General features: G+C 35.7%; 1 protein-coding gene across 1 annotated transcript in view; it reads left to right on the top strand.

Annotated features, from left to right (window-relative positions):
• The window catches only part of LOC144257316 (uncharacterized), a 49,677-nt gene extending 34,156 nt beyond the window's left edge, over window positions 1–15,521 (top strand). The window contains exons 4-7 of the mRNA XM_077803533.1: window positions 2,367–2,565; window positions 6,342–6,476; window positions 13,147–13,323; window positions 15,334–15,521. Of these exons, the coding sequence (XP_077659659.1) occupies window positions 2,367–2,565; window positions 6,342–6,476; window positions 13,147–13,323; window positions 15,334–15,338 (516 nt within the window). The 3' untranslated portion in view covers window positions 15,339–15,521. The remainder of the gene's footprint in view (window positions 1–2,366; window positions 2,566–6,341; window positions 6,477–13,146; window positions 13,324–15,333) is intronic.
• The last annotated feature ends 1,042 nt before the right edge of the window (window positions 15,522–16,563 follow it).

Genomic DNA, 16,563 nt, shown 5'->3' with positions numbered 1-16,563 from the left:
TAATTAGCAAAATTCCAATTCCATTTGTAATGTGTGGACACAGCCCTTAGAGACAGATTTTTTTCTCTTCCTTGGTAGAATTTTGTTCCAAAAGTAAATAGCACATACAATCATAGAAAAATAAAATGGTTTGGAATTTATTCAATATATGAAAATAATAATAATATTTTATTTTCTAAAAATAATTTTGAGGCTTAATAATAATAAATAATTTACCCCAATTTCTGTTAGCATGGATGCGTAAGAAGAGAGGGGCTCTGATCATCTCAGCACAGTGTCTCTGACCCTGAAATATGCTGATTCAAGGTCTGAGTGGATTTCTTAAGAATCTAAGATAGTTTTGTTTCTTATAGCATGGGTAAAAATCAAAGATTTTCTTTTTTGCCATTTTGCTTAAAACATATTAAATAGGAAACTAGGTCAACAAAATTTGCTGCCACTCATTATTAAGAACATTTTTACTTGGTAATTCCAAGAGTATGCATGATGGATTATAGAAAACTGAAAATATATACACAGGTTCTTTCTTGCCTCCCATTTAACTTCTCTCAGAAGTCCACATTACTGGAATTTACCAAATCAAAACAACTGTCAGCAGGGCATTGTGGTGCACACCTGTAATCCCAACTACTCTGAAGGCTGAGGTAGAAGAATGGCAAATTCAAGTCCAGCCTTAGCAATTTAGCAAGACCCTAACCAACTTAGCAAGAACTTGTCTTCAAGTAAAAGATAAATAGTTAAATAAAAAGAGTTAAAAAGGTCTGGGAAGGTAGGTCATTGGTAGAAGACCACTGGGTTCCATCACCAGTAGCACCACCCAGCCCCCAGCCCCCCCCCCAAAAAAAAACCACAAAAACAACAATAAAAAAAGAACGCAAGACAAAGACAAAACCACTAAGTGTAAGCATAACCCTTCTCTCCAGAATTGAAGCACAGCCACAAAAGCTAAAATAATTTCAGATATATCTATTGTATAATCTGGTGAACAAATTATTTTAAAATTTATTCAGTAAATGAAATTTTTCTGATGCAGTGTGAAAATCTTTAGTAAATGTTGGTTCTTTTCTGATTTTTCCATTATTCATAACAAGTTTTAAGGCATTTTAGTTGAATAAAAGAAGTTTATTAAATTTCTCCATTTGGTTCCAATTTCAATTTGTCTGCATCGCTCAAGCTTATATAAATTGTGCATTGAAGTCTTAAAATGTTGAAAAAAGTAAATAAGTAAATCTACCTTTCACCACTAGATGTCACCAAAGGTTTATTCATCCTAACAGTCATGCAGCTTTCAGCCATTTGACATAGAGCTCTTAGAAAAATTATGTTCTATCTTCAACATAATCAGAAAATGATAGCTTTAGTAAAGTATTCTTCATATCATAGATTTCCTCCATGTTTCAATAATGTTTTATATGTAATAATATCTTAAAAGTATATAAAAATATTCAAATATGCATTCAGAGAGAAATCTTTTTATATCTTTTCAAAATTCCTTAATAGCCTAGCTAACAAGCATGCAATTTTCATTAGCCTCTTTCACCCATGTAATACTTTATCCATGTGAGGAATTATAATACTATTTTCAGTTGAAACTGTTAACATCATTATGAATATTATTATGATCACCAAGATGAAGAACTTGATCATTAATTTTACATGTTTAATTGGCTTAAAATAATTTGAATATATAATTTACATTCATTGTATTTGTGTACACAAAAATAATGGAATATTTGTTAATTTACTTCTTAAGGCTTTATGATATAATTCCTTTAGAAATAAACTTTTATGCTACATGTATACTTTTATTTGAAAACTCCATCTAATCATCTTCTCGTTGGTTAGGTGAGTAGTCAGCTTCACCTAAATTAGCATATTTTCAAAACTTTGGTATCAGGAAGGGAAATTTAATAATAAAATAATTTAAATAATGAATATATTATCTTAAATATAGACTTTATTCTTCATAATTTGCTATCAAATAACATTTGGGGTATTAAATATTTCCCTGAATCTGGTTTCTTCAAGGTACAGTTTGATATAATTGGAACCATTTTGATCAAACATAGTTGTTCTTCTTTTAAACATTCCCTCTTTAATGGGGTAGAGAGAGAAAATGTGAGGGAAGGGGAGGGGGGATAGTAGGGGATAGGAAAGGTAGCAGAATACAACAATTACTAATAGGGCATTATGTAAAATTGTGGATGTGTAACCAACGTGATTCTGCAATCTGCATTTGGGGTAAAATTGGGAGTTCATAACCCACTTCAATCTAATGTAGAAAATATGATATGTCAAGAGCTTTGTAATGTTGTGAACAACCAATAATAATAAAAAAAATTCCCTCTTTATACTTTGCTCTCTAGGACTTGAACGATATTTATTTGCAACTTTCCCAATTTAAAGATAATATCTATGCTTTGGAGAATACTCTGACTATGGCCAGGATGGAGCATTTGAATTCATATACTGAATCAACAACTCAACCTTTCCAAAAAAATAAAAAGGAAGTGTATTCTTCAGGACTGCCGTATATAACACCTAGTCAGAATTATGGTATCTCGGGTATGTTGATCATTTGTTATACTGATAATTTGCTTTAGTATGGTTAATTATATAAGGGTAGCATAGTGCATGTTTAGTTTACTAATTTCAGGCATATTTCCTGTCACATAGATTCTCTGTATTATTTATTAAAGAAATTAATAAATGCATGAATGATATGTGACCATAATCAAGACAAAAGAGACTTTGGATTTTCCTATATTAATCCCTACTGCTGTAAATATTTTAGATGACATAATAACAATGTAAATAAATGCCCAAATAACAGTAGTAATATATTGGTAAGTTTTAATATAAGCAATATTTTCTTTCTGCTATTTACACTTGAAAGTAGGCAAAGTTTTTGTTGTTGTTGTTGTTTTTGATTTCTTAAATATCTTTTTTTTTTAATGGTACCAGGGATTGAATTCAGGGGCACTTAATCACTGAGCCAGCCATATCCCCAACCCTTCCTTATATTTTATTTAGAGACAGAGTCTTGCTGAATCTCTTAGGGCCTCCCTAAATTGCTGAGGCTGGCTTTGAACTCACAATCCTCCTGACCCAGCCTCCCAAACCACTGGGACTACAGGCATGTGCCATTGCATCTGGCTAGACAGAGGTTACTAACAATGGACAAGAGGAGGCAATTGTCCAACTTGTTACAGTAGCCTGAGGTAAATTAATTGACAAACAAACTTACTATATATAACCAACTCTTTCTGAAACCTTATTATAATATTCATGATTCCTTATAGTCCAATATTTCATAATACTCAAGTCCATGTGGACCATGTAGGACTTGGAGAGGGGTGTTATACTTTAAGGCATGCATTATTTACTTACATTTAAGGAAAGACTATTTATAAGATTTAATGTCATCAAGAAAGAGAATATATGCATTGCCCTTGGTGGTTGTCACAATTATTGGGAATATCCCTTTTTAGACATTTACTAGCTAAACAATATTTGTTTAGCAAACACCATGTACCAGGCATTGCTCTAGTCACTGAGGCCTCAACATGCAAGAAGTTCCCTGCTCTTGTGGAGAGTGTGTTCTTATTGAGAGAAACACACATGAAATGAGTAAATAAAGAAATACAGAAATAAAATGATTTTAGGCAAAGGCAAGTGTTCAGAATACTTAGGAAATCAACCCCTGGAGAAGGCTTGCTTAAGCTGAGTGATCAAGAAAGGCCTCACTGAGCAGAAGACATGTGGACAGAGGCCTGGGGGAGAGGCAAAGGCATTTACCTGAAGCTCTGCCTGGGGCATTCCAGGCAACAGGATCAGCCATGCAAAGGCACCCCAGGGGAAATGAGCTGAGTAGGTGAGAAATAAAAACAGGCCAGGAAGACTGAGACTCAATGATTAAAGAGGAAAAAGTTAGAAGAATCAGGTCAAAAATATTTCAGGCAGCAGCAGGATCCTGTCGAATCTAATAGCCTACAGTGAAATGTTTGAGAAGCTAGAGGGTTGTGACAGGGAAGTGAAATGACAGGTTATAGGACATTTTGAAGAGGGTTCTGGTTGCTAAGTAGAATCTCAATACTAGAAAACCAAGGGTGGAGGGTAAAAGATCTTTTAGGAGATTTGTGCTGAAGGCCAAGCAGGAGATCATCATGGCTTGGGTAGAGAGAAGTGAAGGGTTTTAGGAAAATGTCCAGTGGTAGAGTCAGCAGGACTTAATTGCTTGGATTTGGAGAGAGAAAAAAAAAAAAAAAAAATATATATATATATATATATATATATATATATATATATAGCTATAGAGGTGTTTACTTGATAAATATTGGTACCATTTACAACATGGAAAAATCTTGGGGGAAATTAGAAATTCTTTTTTGACATTTTGAATCTGAAATGCTCATTAGACTTAAAATACAGATACCAAGTAGTCACTTAAGTTGGAATTCAAGGTGCAGATAAGAGGTGGGGATGTAAATTTTGGGATGTTAATGTATATACAGTCATCATAATGTATATACATGGGATCATACAGCAGCACAGGGAAGATCAGGAAGAGGGTCCGGACTACATGTGCTCCTTCATCCTTCATTTATAGGTCAGACACCAGAGACATAAACAGAAATCAAAATTGTGAAGTGGTCATTGAAATAGGAGAGAAAAGTATCTCTTAGAAAACAATAAAAGCTTTCATTACTGAGGAACTTATAGTAGACACTATTTAAAACTGGTCATGTGTTAGTGTTAACTCATTTAATCTTCACAATAACCATATGATGGAGGTAAACATAAACACTATTGGATTTCTCTCTTTATAGAAAAGGAGATTGAGATGAAAATTAAGAAAAGAAAGTATTTTGGGAAAGAATGAGCTGGGTCAACTATCCCGAGAGGCTGAAGACAAGAAAGTGATCCCCGAATTGGGCAAGATGGAGGTCACTGGTGGTCTTGGAAAAGACAATTTTGATAGAGTGATGAGGGTGGGAGTCCCACAAAAATGTTACATAAAGAATGGGGTGACTTTTTGAGAAGTTTTACTATAAAAAAGAAGGAGAAAAATAAATTTGTAGGAGGGAGAGTCAGTATTAACTTTTTTAATATGAGAAGTATCAAGAAATATTTTTATTCTGCCAGAAATTTTCCTATACATGGAGAGAAATTATTATATGGGAAAGGTGGTGAGTAAATACTATTGAAAAACCTTGAAACCAGGATGGGATTCAAACTGTAAGTGTAGAGAAATGCTTTGGTGGGTTCTGAGACTTCAGGCTTTTAGCAGGAATTCTCTAGCCATGTTTAGCTCTTCTGAAAATCTAAGTAGGTTTTTCCCAGGTAAATCAGTAGATAGGGTTGGGTTTTCCAAGGGGAGTTTGTTGAAGATCCATACCTGGAAGTTGGTACAGTGGTTAGATCAATGTCTAATATCCAAAAATATTACTTTATCCAAATAAAGTGAGATTCTCATCTGTCTTTACTACCTGACTCTGAGTAAGAAAAATTCAATTTTGTATGCATGATGTTATACAGTCATGATTTCACAGTTCTGTGCAGAGTAGTGTTGAATTTAACAAAATTTGGAATTTCAACTTTAACTCATTATAAGCATTTACATGTTTCCAAAGAATTGAATCACAGCAAATTGTCATTAATGATTCTTTAGGACAACCCCCTTCCCCTCAACCTCATGGGATTCTTCTGTTTTTCCAGCCTAATGGAACTCTTTCCATTCACTCAATCTGGCATCTTATATTTAGTCAAAATTACTCTTAGAGTCTGAAATGATTAGCCGTTGCTTGAGCATTTGAAGTCATTCTTTCATGATTTTCATTGTCACTATGACTATTAGACAGTTGGATAAAATTACCTTTGACAATGTTAATTGTACAAGAAATTTCATCCTGGGCATTTTTTACCTGTCACACCTCCAAGAATCTTTCTGTTGAACTTATCACAAGACAGTAGTGTTTGTTGCAAAGACAATGTCTTACTCATGGTGGCGTCCACAATATCTAGCCCTGCCTAGCACAGAGTGGGTGGGTGCTCAGTGAATGTTTTTTTTCAATGATCAAATCAGTGAATTATTCTGCTGAGGAGTTTAACATACACAGTTAAGCACTAAGTGAGGTGGTGAAGGAAATGAAACATTAGCTTGTGAAAACAGGTGTGCTTTTTATTGTGTTTCCAACTGAAAAGAGCATGGGACTAACCCTTCTGTTCCAGATCATTTGGTGAGATGAATATAGAGTTAAAGTGATAATTGAGACCTATAATTCGTTTGCCTAGATACTCTATACCAAGTGTATGACCATTCATTTTCTCATGTCTCCTAGATCCAGTCACTGTTTCTGTTCCCTTTACAAACACTGCTCTAGAACCAACATCACAAGATTCTACAGATACAGCAAATGTTGAAATACTGGAAGGGAAACCCAAGATAATCGTTTCATTCATAAAGAATCTTACAGGTAAGTTTTATTTTGATGCAAACCTTGGGGGTCCAAGCATATCATCTGGAAACAATTTAAGGAGTCCTGCCTCCATGTCACCTGCCTTATTTTCAATACTTAGTTTATAAATATTGAAGGTGAAGATTTAAATTAAATGCATATGTGATTTTCCTGCTGCCAACATATTCAATACATTTTTATATATTTAACTCTAAAATACTCTTAAGAAGGGGATGACTGAACAAGGAAAATTTCTTCATTTTATTCTGTAGGGCTATTATGTATAGTTTATTTTGTAAAATGAAAGAAAGATGTAAATGAACTTAAATGAGTAGAGTCCAAGTCTCAGAGGCATAAAGTCAAGGCACACTCAGGCTGTAACATTTACCCAAATATAAAAACCTGTAGTAAATTCTATATTATCTGAACATTCATGAGTAACATGTTACTATTAATTCATGAAAAGATAACAAAGCCTTCCGAAATGGAGGAAATGTTGATTAAAGAACTTTAGAAAATGATAGATTGTTGGCTGCCTCTGATAGGACTATAAGTTGTTTGATTTTGAGCTTTCCATTTGGGTTAAAGTAACATATTTGCATGTGTTTGTGTTTTGGTTTCTTAAAATAACATCTTTGTTTAATTATAATTCACATGCCATATATTCTAACACATCAGTTATATATCATATGAAATCATTGTATATACAATATTTTTAATCCAAACTTGATAGTGGATATGGAAAACCAATACTATTCATGCCTTTATATATAGCATCTCTATTATCATCATTATCATAATAAGGGTAGCAGGTAAGAAAGGCAACTACTAAACAAAGAGCTAAAAATAGGTTATCTTTCAAAGACCAGCACCTAGGAAAAAGAAACACAGCCCTTCCCACTCCTGAAAAAAAGACTTTCTCTGGAAGAGAATCAATTGGTGAATTCCACAGACTCCGTGACAAACTTACGCTGTGCCAGACTCTGAATGTCCATCCCTGAACAAGACAAAGGAGGCCAAGAAGGGAGAAAGGAAAATGGACATGGGCTTAGTGCTACCAGAAAGCTAGCAGAGGCGTCTTACTTGAGTCAGAGTGGTCAAAGGGTAACAGTCAAGATATATTTTGTCTCACCATTCATGAATTCAGTCCTATTCCAAACCCAGATTCTCATCCCACATCCTAACACCTGCTGAGGTAGAAGCAGTAGCAGGACTATAAAAGAACTAGAGGGCAACTGCTATTCATTCAGCAAGAATTTAATTTGTCCAATGTCTCAAGTCTGCACAAAGTGGGAATGAAGATGAGAAAGGCAGGAGCTCAGTGTTTTTAGTGAAGAAGTTAATATGTGAATAATTATGATGAGCAGCCATGCACACAGAAAACCAGAAGAGGAACTGGGATCTGGGAGCATACCCAGGCAAAGTCTTCATTTAAAAGTAACAGTAGAACTCTAAGTTGAAGCAGAAATGTTATCCTAAGAAAGGTTGAGGACACAATTGGAGAGAGGTGAGGGAAGAGATAAAAGTAATAAGAACTCCAGAAAAAAAAAAAAAAAAGGAAATACTAAAAGGTTGTATTCACTGGAGACTGTAATGCAGATGAGCAATTGCAAGCAGTTCTGCCTTGCTGGTAGGAAGGCCTGGGCAGTGGAAAGAAGTAAGTTAGGGTAATCAATCACCAAATAGCAAAGGGCTTTATATGCCTGGCTAGGTTTTATCTTGTGGTGAACCCAGGTAATAAAAAATTAGAATGATCAATTTGCACATTTAGATAAATCTGTTAAGTGGAAGGGAAATACAGTTTTGGGTAGAAAGACTGGAAGCAGGCTCAGTTAGCAAACTGTGAGCTATAATCCTGGTGGAAGTAGAGAACAATTAGGGAACTGGCAATAAGCCAGGTGAGAGATGAAAACCAGCTGAACTAAGACAAAAGAAAGGACACCCAAGAACCACTGGGGGAGTGAATTAGCAAAATGCTGTTACTGTCTGGAGATCGTGGGTAGGATAAGGTAACACCAGGGTTTACAGAGTCGGGCAATTGTGTTGATGTCATTATTAAAAAAAGAAAATGAAGTTCCTCCGTAGCTAGGCTGCAGCTGTTTCGATGAGTCTTTCATATCCCGTTAAAGTGGAGACGTTGGAGTCGCTGCTTCCTCGCCGGCCGCCATGAAAGAACTCAAAAAATTAGACAATAAGACAACAAGTAACCCAATCAATAAATGGGCAAAGGACCTGAACAGACACTTCTCAGAAGAGGACATACAATCAATCAATAAGTACATGAAAAAATGCTCACCATCGCTAGCAGTCAGAGAAATGCAAATCAAAACTACCCTAAGATACCATCTCACTCCAGTAAGATTGGCAGCCATTAGGAAGTCAAACAACAATAAGTGCTGGAGAGGATGTGGGGAAAAGGGCACTCTTGTTCATTGCTGGTGGGACTGCAAATTGGTGCAGCCAATTTGGAAAGCAGTATGGAGATTTCTTGGAAAGCTGGGAATGGAACCACCATTTGACCCAGCTATTCCCCTTCTCGGTCTGTTCCCTAAAGACCTAATAAGAGCATGCTACAGGGACACTGCTACATCGATGTTCATAGCAGCACAATTCACGATAGCAAGATTGTGGAATCAGCCTAGATGCCCTTCAATAGATGAATGGATTAAAAAAATGTGGCATTTATACACAATGGAGTATTACTCTGCATTTAAAAATGACAAAATCATAGAATTTGGAGGGAAATGGATGGCATTAGAGCAGATTATGCTAAGTGAAGCTAGTCAATCTTTAAAAAACAAATACCAAATGACTCCTCTGATATAAGGGGAGGAAACAAGGACAGGGTAGGGACGAAGAGCTTGAGACGAAGATTTTCATTAACAGGGTTGAGAGGTGGGAGGGAAAGGAAACGAGAAGGGGAATCGCATGGAAATGGAAGGCGATCCTCAGGGTTATACAAAATGACATATAAGAGGAAAGGAGGGGTAAGACAAGATAATTCAAATGGAAGAAGTGATTTACAGTAGAAGGGGTAGAGAGAGAAAAGGGGAGGGGAGGGGAGGGGAGGGGGGATAGTAGAGAATAATACAGACAGCAGAATACATCAGACACTAGAAAGGCAATATGTCAATCAATGGAAGGGTAACTGATGTGATACAGCAATCTGTATACGGGATAAAATTGGGAGTTCATAACTCATTTGAATCAAACTGTGAAATATGATGTATGAGGAACTATGTAATGTTTTGAACGACCAACAATAAAAAAAAAAAAAAGAAAAAAAGAAAATGAGATAGAGGAGGAGATTGGGTAACTGAGACAAGAAAGTAGTGGTATTAATGAGTGTAATCTAGGTGCCATTCACTGTTTTTCTGCCACAATTTTAATTAATTTTTGTTTGATGCTGAATCTAAACATAAATCTCTAGGTTTTCTTTCCTAAGCTCTTGTTCTGCTTGCCCAAAATCTCCTAGACCTTTTCCATTTGGACATCTTGATGACACCACAAAAAATGAAGAATTTCAAAGTAGAATCTAAACAATAAGATTAAATTTAGGCACCAGAAAATAAATTTTTGTAAGGTTACTTTCTCAGCAGTACTACAGAAAAGAAGACCATGTAGATGCGGAGACAGATAAGTTAGAAGTGGCAGGAAGGTGAAGGAACACTTGCTTATCAACATGATATTTTTCAGTAAAATCATCTGCTGAAACTAATGGAGGTAACTGGCAAATAAAACAGAAACTGAGTAGGATATCATTGACCATCCAACTAAGAGGAGGACCTTGATTTTTCAGTACCACCAATTCATGTGGCTTTTTAATTTTTGCCAGTATTGCTCATCAACCCAGGTACAGGAATGGAGAACAGAGTTGATACAGGGTTGATGTGTTTTAGATTGAGAGGGGAAATGTAGAAGTTATGGAAATAAACAGCACTCAGTGGGAAGGTGCTGGGATGATAACAAGTTAAGGACAGAGAGTGGGCTCCTGGAGAATATTTCAGAAGTAGAGAGACTCTAGATGATAAAAACCCCAGATTTGGCATGGAGGTGATGATGGAGGCGGAACGGAGAAAAAGGTCAAGGGCTTTGACAACAACACAGGAAAGCTGATACTAATTTGTCAGATGGTGCATCCTGCATTTGGAAGAACTTTAAAGGCCACTGGTCCAACCTCCTTAAACAGAATTGTGTATTAAGGTTTAACCTTCAACAAATCTTGGCCAACCAGCTGTCATCCTAATGAACTGCTCACCCACAATGAACCATTCTGTATGAATGAATGACTTGTCTTAAATCCTCTAAAGCAGGTATACAAAAAGTCAGTGACTTTTTGTTGTTGTTGTTTTCTACTTAGTGATTATTTACACACAATAGCTTGTGGGAGTTTTGTAACTTTCCTTTTCTCCACAACAAAAAAGAAAACAGTTGACACAATTTGGAGATGATTTTCCTTTTGAATAAAAGCCCTAGAGCAAACCTCCTGGATAAGGAGCAATAAGGGGATATAATAAATGTTCTCTCAGTTGACATCTAAATTACTTCTCTTTGCAAAGGCATGAAACCAGTCTAACTCTCTCACCTCTTTGAGGGTTGTTTGGTCATCTCTATTGTGTTAAACTCCCGTGTCCAGCAGAATATCTGTCAATTAACTCATATATTTTAGCACTTATGTAAATTTTTAAACACATCTATTAACTCTGGGCTTAATATGAAGCTAAACATAATTTTTAAAGATCAGTATCTATGCTTGAGGTTTTCAATTAATTAGATACCATCATCACCTTTTAATGGAAGGAGGAAGGCTATTGTCTTCCTCAATTTCTTTCTTTCATTATCTCCTCAAAATGAGTCAGGGTAAAGAAAAAAAAAAGTTTTATTTTTCTTCATTCTTAAGGAGAGGATGTTGCTTACCATGAGCTCCAAGGATATAAATGACCTGAGCTAGAACAATCTAATCTAACTTAGATAAAGGGGGTTAGGTAGAAAGTGTCTGAGGGGGCTCCAGATTGTCTTAATTTCATTACTTTACAGCCTGTGTTTTTGCAGGTTGGCAAAAATATTGAATCTGAGAAGACAGTCAGTTATTGAATTAATGGCCAAATGCTGCAATTCCTTTATTTACCATACCTCGTCATTATACTTGTTCCTTCAGCAATGATGAAGTTTTGTTTACTTTTTCCCTTGTACAAGTTTAAGCTTTACAAACTGCATTTGATCTGATGCTTGGACCTGGGTTTGGTGTTTGGATGTGTGCTTTTGAAAAACGGAGATTAATAAAAATAGAGTGATGGCTATGAATGCAAAACCAAAAATTGTAGGAAGAAAACAAGTGAGGATTGAATAATTGAGTGTTGTCATTTTTATCTATAGATCTATCAATATGTCATATATCTATATGAAAAACTTTTACATTCTGTCAAATGACCTGCAATACAAGAAGCTTAACACCAACAGTTTTAAGTGATATGTGCCATATGACAAGGCACTGGACACAGGCACATAAAAAGGTATCCTCGAAGGTTACAGGTTGTGCTTCCCACTGATACGCTACAGAGTCAAAAGGAAAGGCTCTTTTCTTTGTTTGGTAGTCCTCTTTCTCATCATGTACATTCCTATCAGACGAAATAATTTGCAGGTTTCTAAAGTTCCACACTCTTCCTTAACTCAATGCCTTTGGCTATGGGGGTTCGCCTTCCCCAGATTACCTCCATCTACTTGGTCTGTTGAATTTCTATGCATTTTCTGTGATTCACCTAAAACAACCCCCAGATGAAAACTCCCCTCCCTTTTGCTTCAATGGCACATTGTCTATACTGTATTACTACACAGATCCTATTGCTTACTGAAATTGCTTATTGGCTGTTTTTGTTCCCTTGAAGTCAGGAACTGTAGCTTCTTCATCCTTGCATCTCAGTATCACATACAGTGCCTGGCACTTTAGAACCCCAGCAAACAATGTTTGCTTGTGTTTTAATAAAGGCAGTACTTACAGCAGTGAGATGAAGAGAGGATAATAAGAATACTGACAAAGGAATATTATTTGCCTGTGTTATAAATAAAGAAACACGATTTGATTATGTGTGAGCTAAAATAAAATTTTATAGGTGGCATCCAGCTTAGGAGCATAAGAGATGCATGTTTCATACTTGATAGCAAAATGAGCAGGGATTTTTTTTATGTAAAATTAAGAAATGTTAGAAAGACAAAACTAGATGGTGAATATAAACAAGATAAGTCAAGGAACTGGGATGAAAAGACCACTGAAAGTTAGCCAGGTGAATGTTTTTGTAATAGTCTTAGGAAAGAAAGAAATGAAAATATGAAAAACTGCAGTGTAGTGGAGAATATTCCATTAAAATGCCTGTATCAATAAATGAGGCAAATAGAAAATGGTAAACATATTATTTATGGTTTAACATTAAAACATCATGAGAATACAGATAACAGAAAGATAATTACTGAAGTAAATGATCAAATAATTCACAATAGACTAAAAAGAGGAGAGGAACAATTGAATCTGTAAAAGAGTTGTCCAGCAAACGCCCAGGTAGGAGAGAAATGACCTAGTATGTGAGAAACAGAAAGAACAGCGACAAGAACCAAGTACTGTTATGAAGGGTACAAATGTTTGAGTTCACATTCAAAATTTGAGTTGAAATATCCTAAGCATTTTTTTCCATAGATTTCCAAATCTTTTTCTATGGTGCTGATAACAATGCGAATGGATATTTAACATACCATGAAATAAAGAGCCTTCTAGGAGAAGAGACACCAGAACAAGAACAATTGGAGCTGTTTGATGCTGATCACAACCGGATGTACTCCTATGCTGAACTAATAAGAGCATTTGGACTGACTGGTAAGAGGGTTCTAGGGCTGGAACATGGGTATGGTCTAGAACAACGTTCTGTGTTAGAGCCAAAACCCAACAACCCAGTTTTAAATTTTCCCTTTAAATATACTTAGTCTTCCTTTCTACTTGCTATAAGACTTTCAAAATGACACTCTTACACAGTGTAACATTAAAGCTTTAATATTATAAAGCGATAAGAATGAACTAGAAGCCTACTATTTATTTCATAGAAATAAGAAGTTAAAGCAATATACATTGCAAGACATCTTAAATACCCTTTGAAATTGAACAGTTTCCTTCATTGCTTTTTTTCTATTTAGTTTTCATAGAATCTGTTATGTGAATAATTTGAAAACATTTTCCATAAATATCTAAGAGCGGTTTCTCTATCAGTGATGTGAGGAATGACAGACTAATACTAGAGCTGGCATCTGAAAGCTGATAGAGTAATAGAACACTCTAGACATAAAATAAAATTCCATGTAGCCAAATGCTAATTTACTTTAAAATTGGAGAATGAAGCTGGGCACAGTGGCACACACCTGTAATCCCAACAACTCCGGAGGATTGCAAGTTTGAGGCCAGCCTCAGAAACTTAGTGAGGCCTTAAGCAATTTAGTGAGAACCTGTCTCAAATTCAAATTCAAAAAAAAAAGAAAAAAGAACAATGAAAATGTATTAAATTGCTATTATTTCCCTCTGACTTAAGGAAACCCAAGCAAAGATGAGCTAAGTACTTCTATTTTGGCAGATGTGACTCTACCTACCCCTCCAGTGGTGTAACTACATTCTCAGGGATTGCATCCATGTATACTGAAAAGCGCATCACCAGAACATCCACAATGTAATAGGGCCCATATGCCTATACATGCCGGGACATTGCCAATGTCTTACATTTGCCAATCCCTTTGACTTTCTTGGATACTACATTCAAGATCTTTAAAGGTCTCTGCTTGATCTTGCTCCTTCCTAAGAAATATCAGAGGCATTCTGAGGTGGATTTTGATCTAAACCTCTTACCTCTGCCTCCTTCCCCAGCAGACCCTGCATTTCTTACTCACACCTTTCTACTGCTACATGGAAGACATTCTGTTGCCGTCCTAGGTTGAGATGTTTTTGAATGCCTACCACCTGTCCATCTGGGGTTTTCTTTGACTCTATTAGGCAGCTGTCCACATTTCCAGCACGTTCTGTCAACATTGGGAATATGAACTATGTTAAATAAATGGAGTAACAGAATCAATGACTTACACATTTAACACATGCTAAAGGATCCTGTTAGTAACATCAACAATGTATGAGGCAGGCATCCACTGTGGACAGGCAGAGTTTTTCCTGGTACAAGTGAGCTGTATAAGAATTTTAATTGACCAGTGGGAGGTAAAAAGAGGTACATGTGGCATGACAGTTTAGAGATCACTGAGCTATCCTCCGGAAAATTCACCCAGTGTCATATCCAGAGAGTCACACAGCGAGTGCCCCAAGGGAACAAAATGAGCACTCACTGGTAGGGCTCTTTCAATACCCACTAAAAGCACGGACAGCACATTCATTGTTTTCAATGAACCCTACAACCTACGTGATTTTCAATTGGCACAGATAACAGGTTTCAAAACAAAACAAACAAACAACAACAACAACAACAAAAACCCCGGATATGTTCTCAGTTTAGCATTCTGTACTTTTGAATACTTGCGCTCCAGTGGTTTCCACATTCTGGTAATAACAAAATGCATTACTAAATACACAGGCACTATCTATGCAACATAAATAGGAAATGGGAGTCCAATTTACTAAATGCCTAACAAAGATAAGAGAAAGCTTGGAAGCAGGACCATGGATAAGAGAACAGGTAGTACAGAAAAGCAGAGGGACTTGAGTAAATTTCTCCATTGCCTTCATCCTTTTTGAAAGAGAAATTGTCATTATCAATTGAATTGATTATGAGAAATGTTATTTATACCTAGAATCTATATGTAGTTTAAATTTCTAAACCTAAAAATGTTTTTATTCTAGAATAAATAAGAAGATGGAAGTACAAGAAGGAAGAATATATTCAAAGCAGTGGATTAAGTTTATTTTACATCATGTTCTTTCTATATTCTTTCATTTTGGCAAGATGTGTTAGGAAAGGTACTTCTGACCAAGTTTCTAAAACTTGTTAGTTCTTTTGAACTTTCTTCAGTTTAAAATAGCTTTTATTTCGTGAAAGTCTTTAAAAATTCCATATTACTTCCAGTCTTCAAGAAAAACAACATTTTTAGTTTGAACTTTTAAAATAAATAATTTCTAAGAATACTATATACACATAAATATGTATAAACATTATTATATATATTTTATCCCATTGATATAAACATCATTAGCATTTTCTTTTTCTTTTTCCTTTTTGTTATTGGAGATTGAACCCAGGAGCGCTTAACCACGTAGCCACATACCCACCCGTTTTTAGATTTTATTTTGAGACAGGGTCTCACCAAGTTGCTTAGGGCCTTGCTGAACTGCTGAGGCTGGCTTTGAACTTGTGCTCAGTCTCCTGTGCAGGAATTACAGGTGTGTGCCACTATGCCCAGCAGCATTTGCTTTTTCTGATGAAACTTAACTAATTGCTAATGTTGGGATTTTTAAGCATTCATGCCCTGTCACATTCATAAGTTGAATCTATGCTATAGCCAGAAGGCAGACTTGAGCTTGAAAGCAGAACTGATGATTTTTAAGCTATTCATCACCAGTTCCTTTGGTTTGTGAATAAAATGCATAGGCCACTCCAAGATATCACAGCACACACACACATATCATTGCTAATGTGAAATTTAATGTTACATGCAATTTACCAACGTATGTATATTCAAAAGTTTCCATTTTCAGCTCCAAGTAAAGAATATTCATGAATCCCCATCAGAGTTCTAACAGGGTGACTAAACCAGAATTGTCATGAACATATGAAATTCACCTTTTCAACATATTATACTTTAATGCAGTTCTGTTCTAAGTAAAAGAGTAACAGATCTCTCATTTTAAAAATTAAATCTATGTGAATGAAGTATATTGATAACAAAAGTTTTCTTGGTTGCTTGTGTTTTTTTTAATTTTGATTGAAATGGAAATCTGATCCTAACATTAGGACTAAGGAATTTGATTTTAGGAGAAATGATCTCTTGAAGTACGGATGACTCAGTGAAACTCAAGTTAGTCCCTCTCTCTGAAGTAGGGAATTATCACTTATTACACAAGATAGGATTACTG

The sequence above is a fragment of the Urocitellus parryii genome, chromosome 10, assembly GCF_045843805.1.
Source record: "Urocitellus parryii isolate mUroPar1 chromosome 10, mUroPar1.hap1, whole genome shotgun sequence".
Classification (NCBI taxonomy): Eukaryota; Metazoa; Chordata; class Mammalia; order Rodentia; family Sciuridae; genus Urocitellus; species Urocitellus parryii.
Note: the sequence above shows the minus strand (reverse complement) of the source record. Positions and strands in the feature narration are given on the sequence as shown.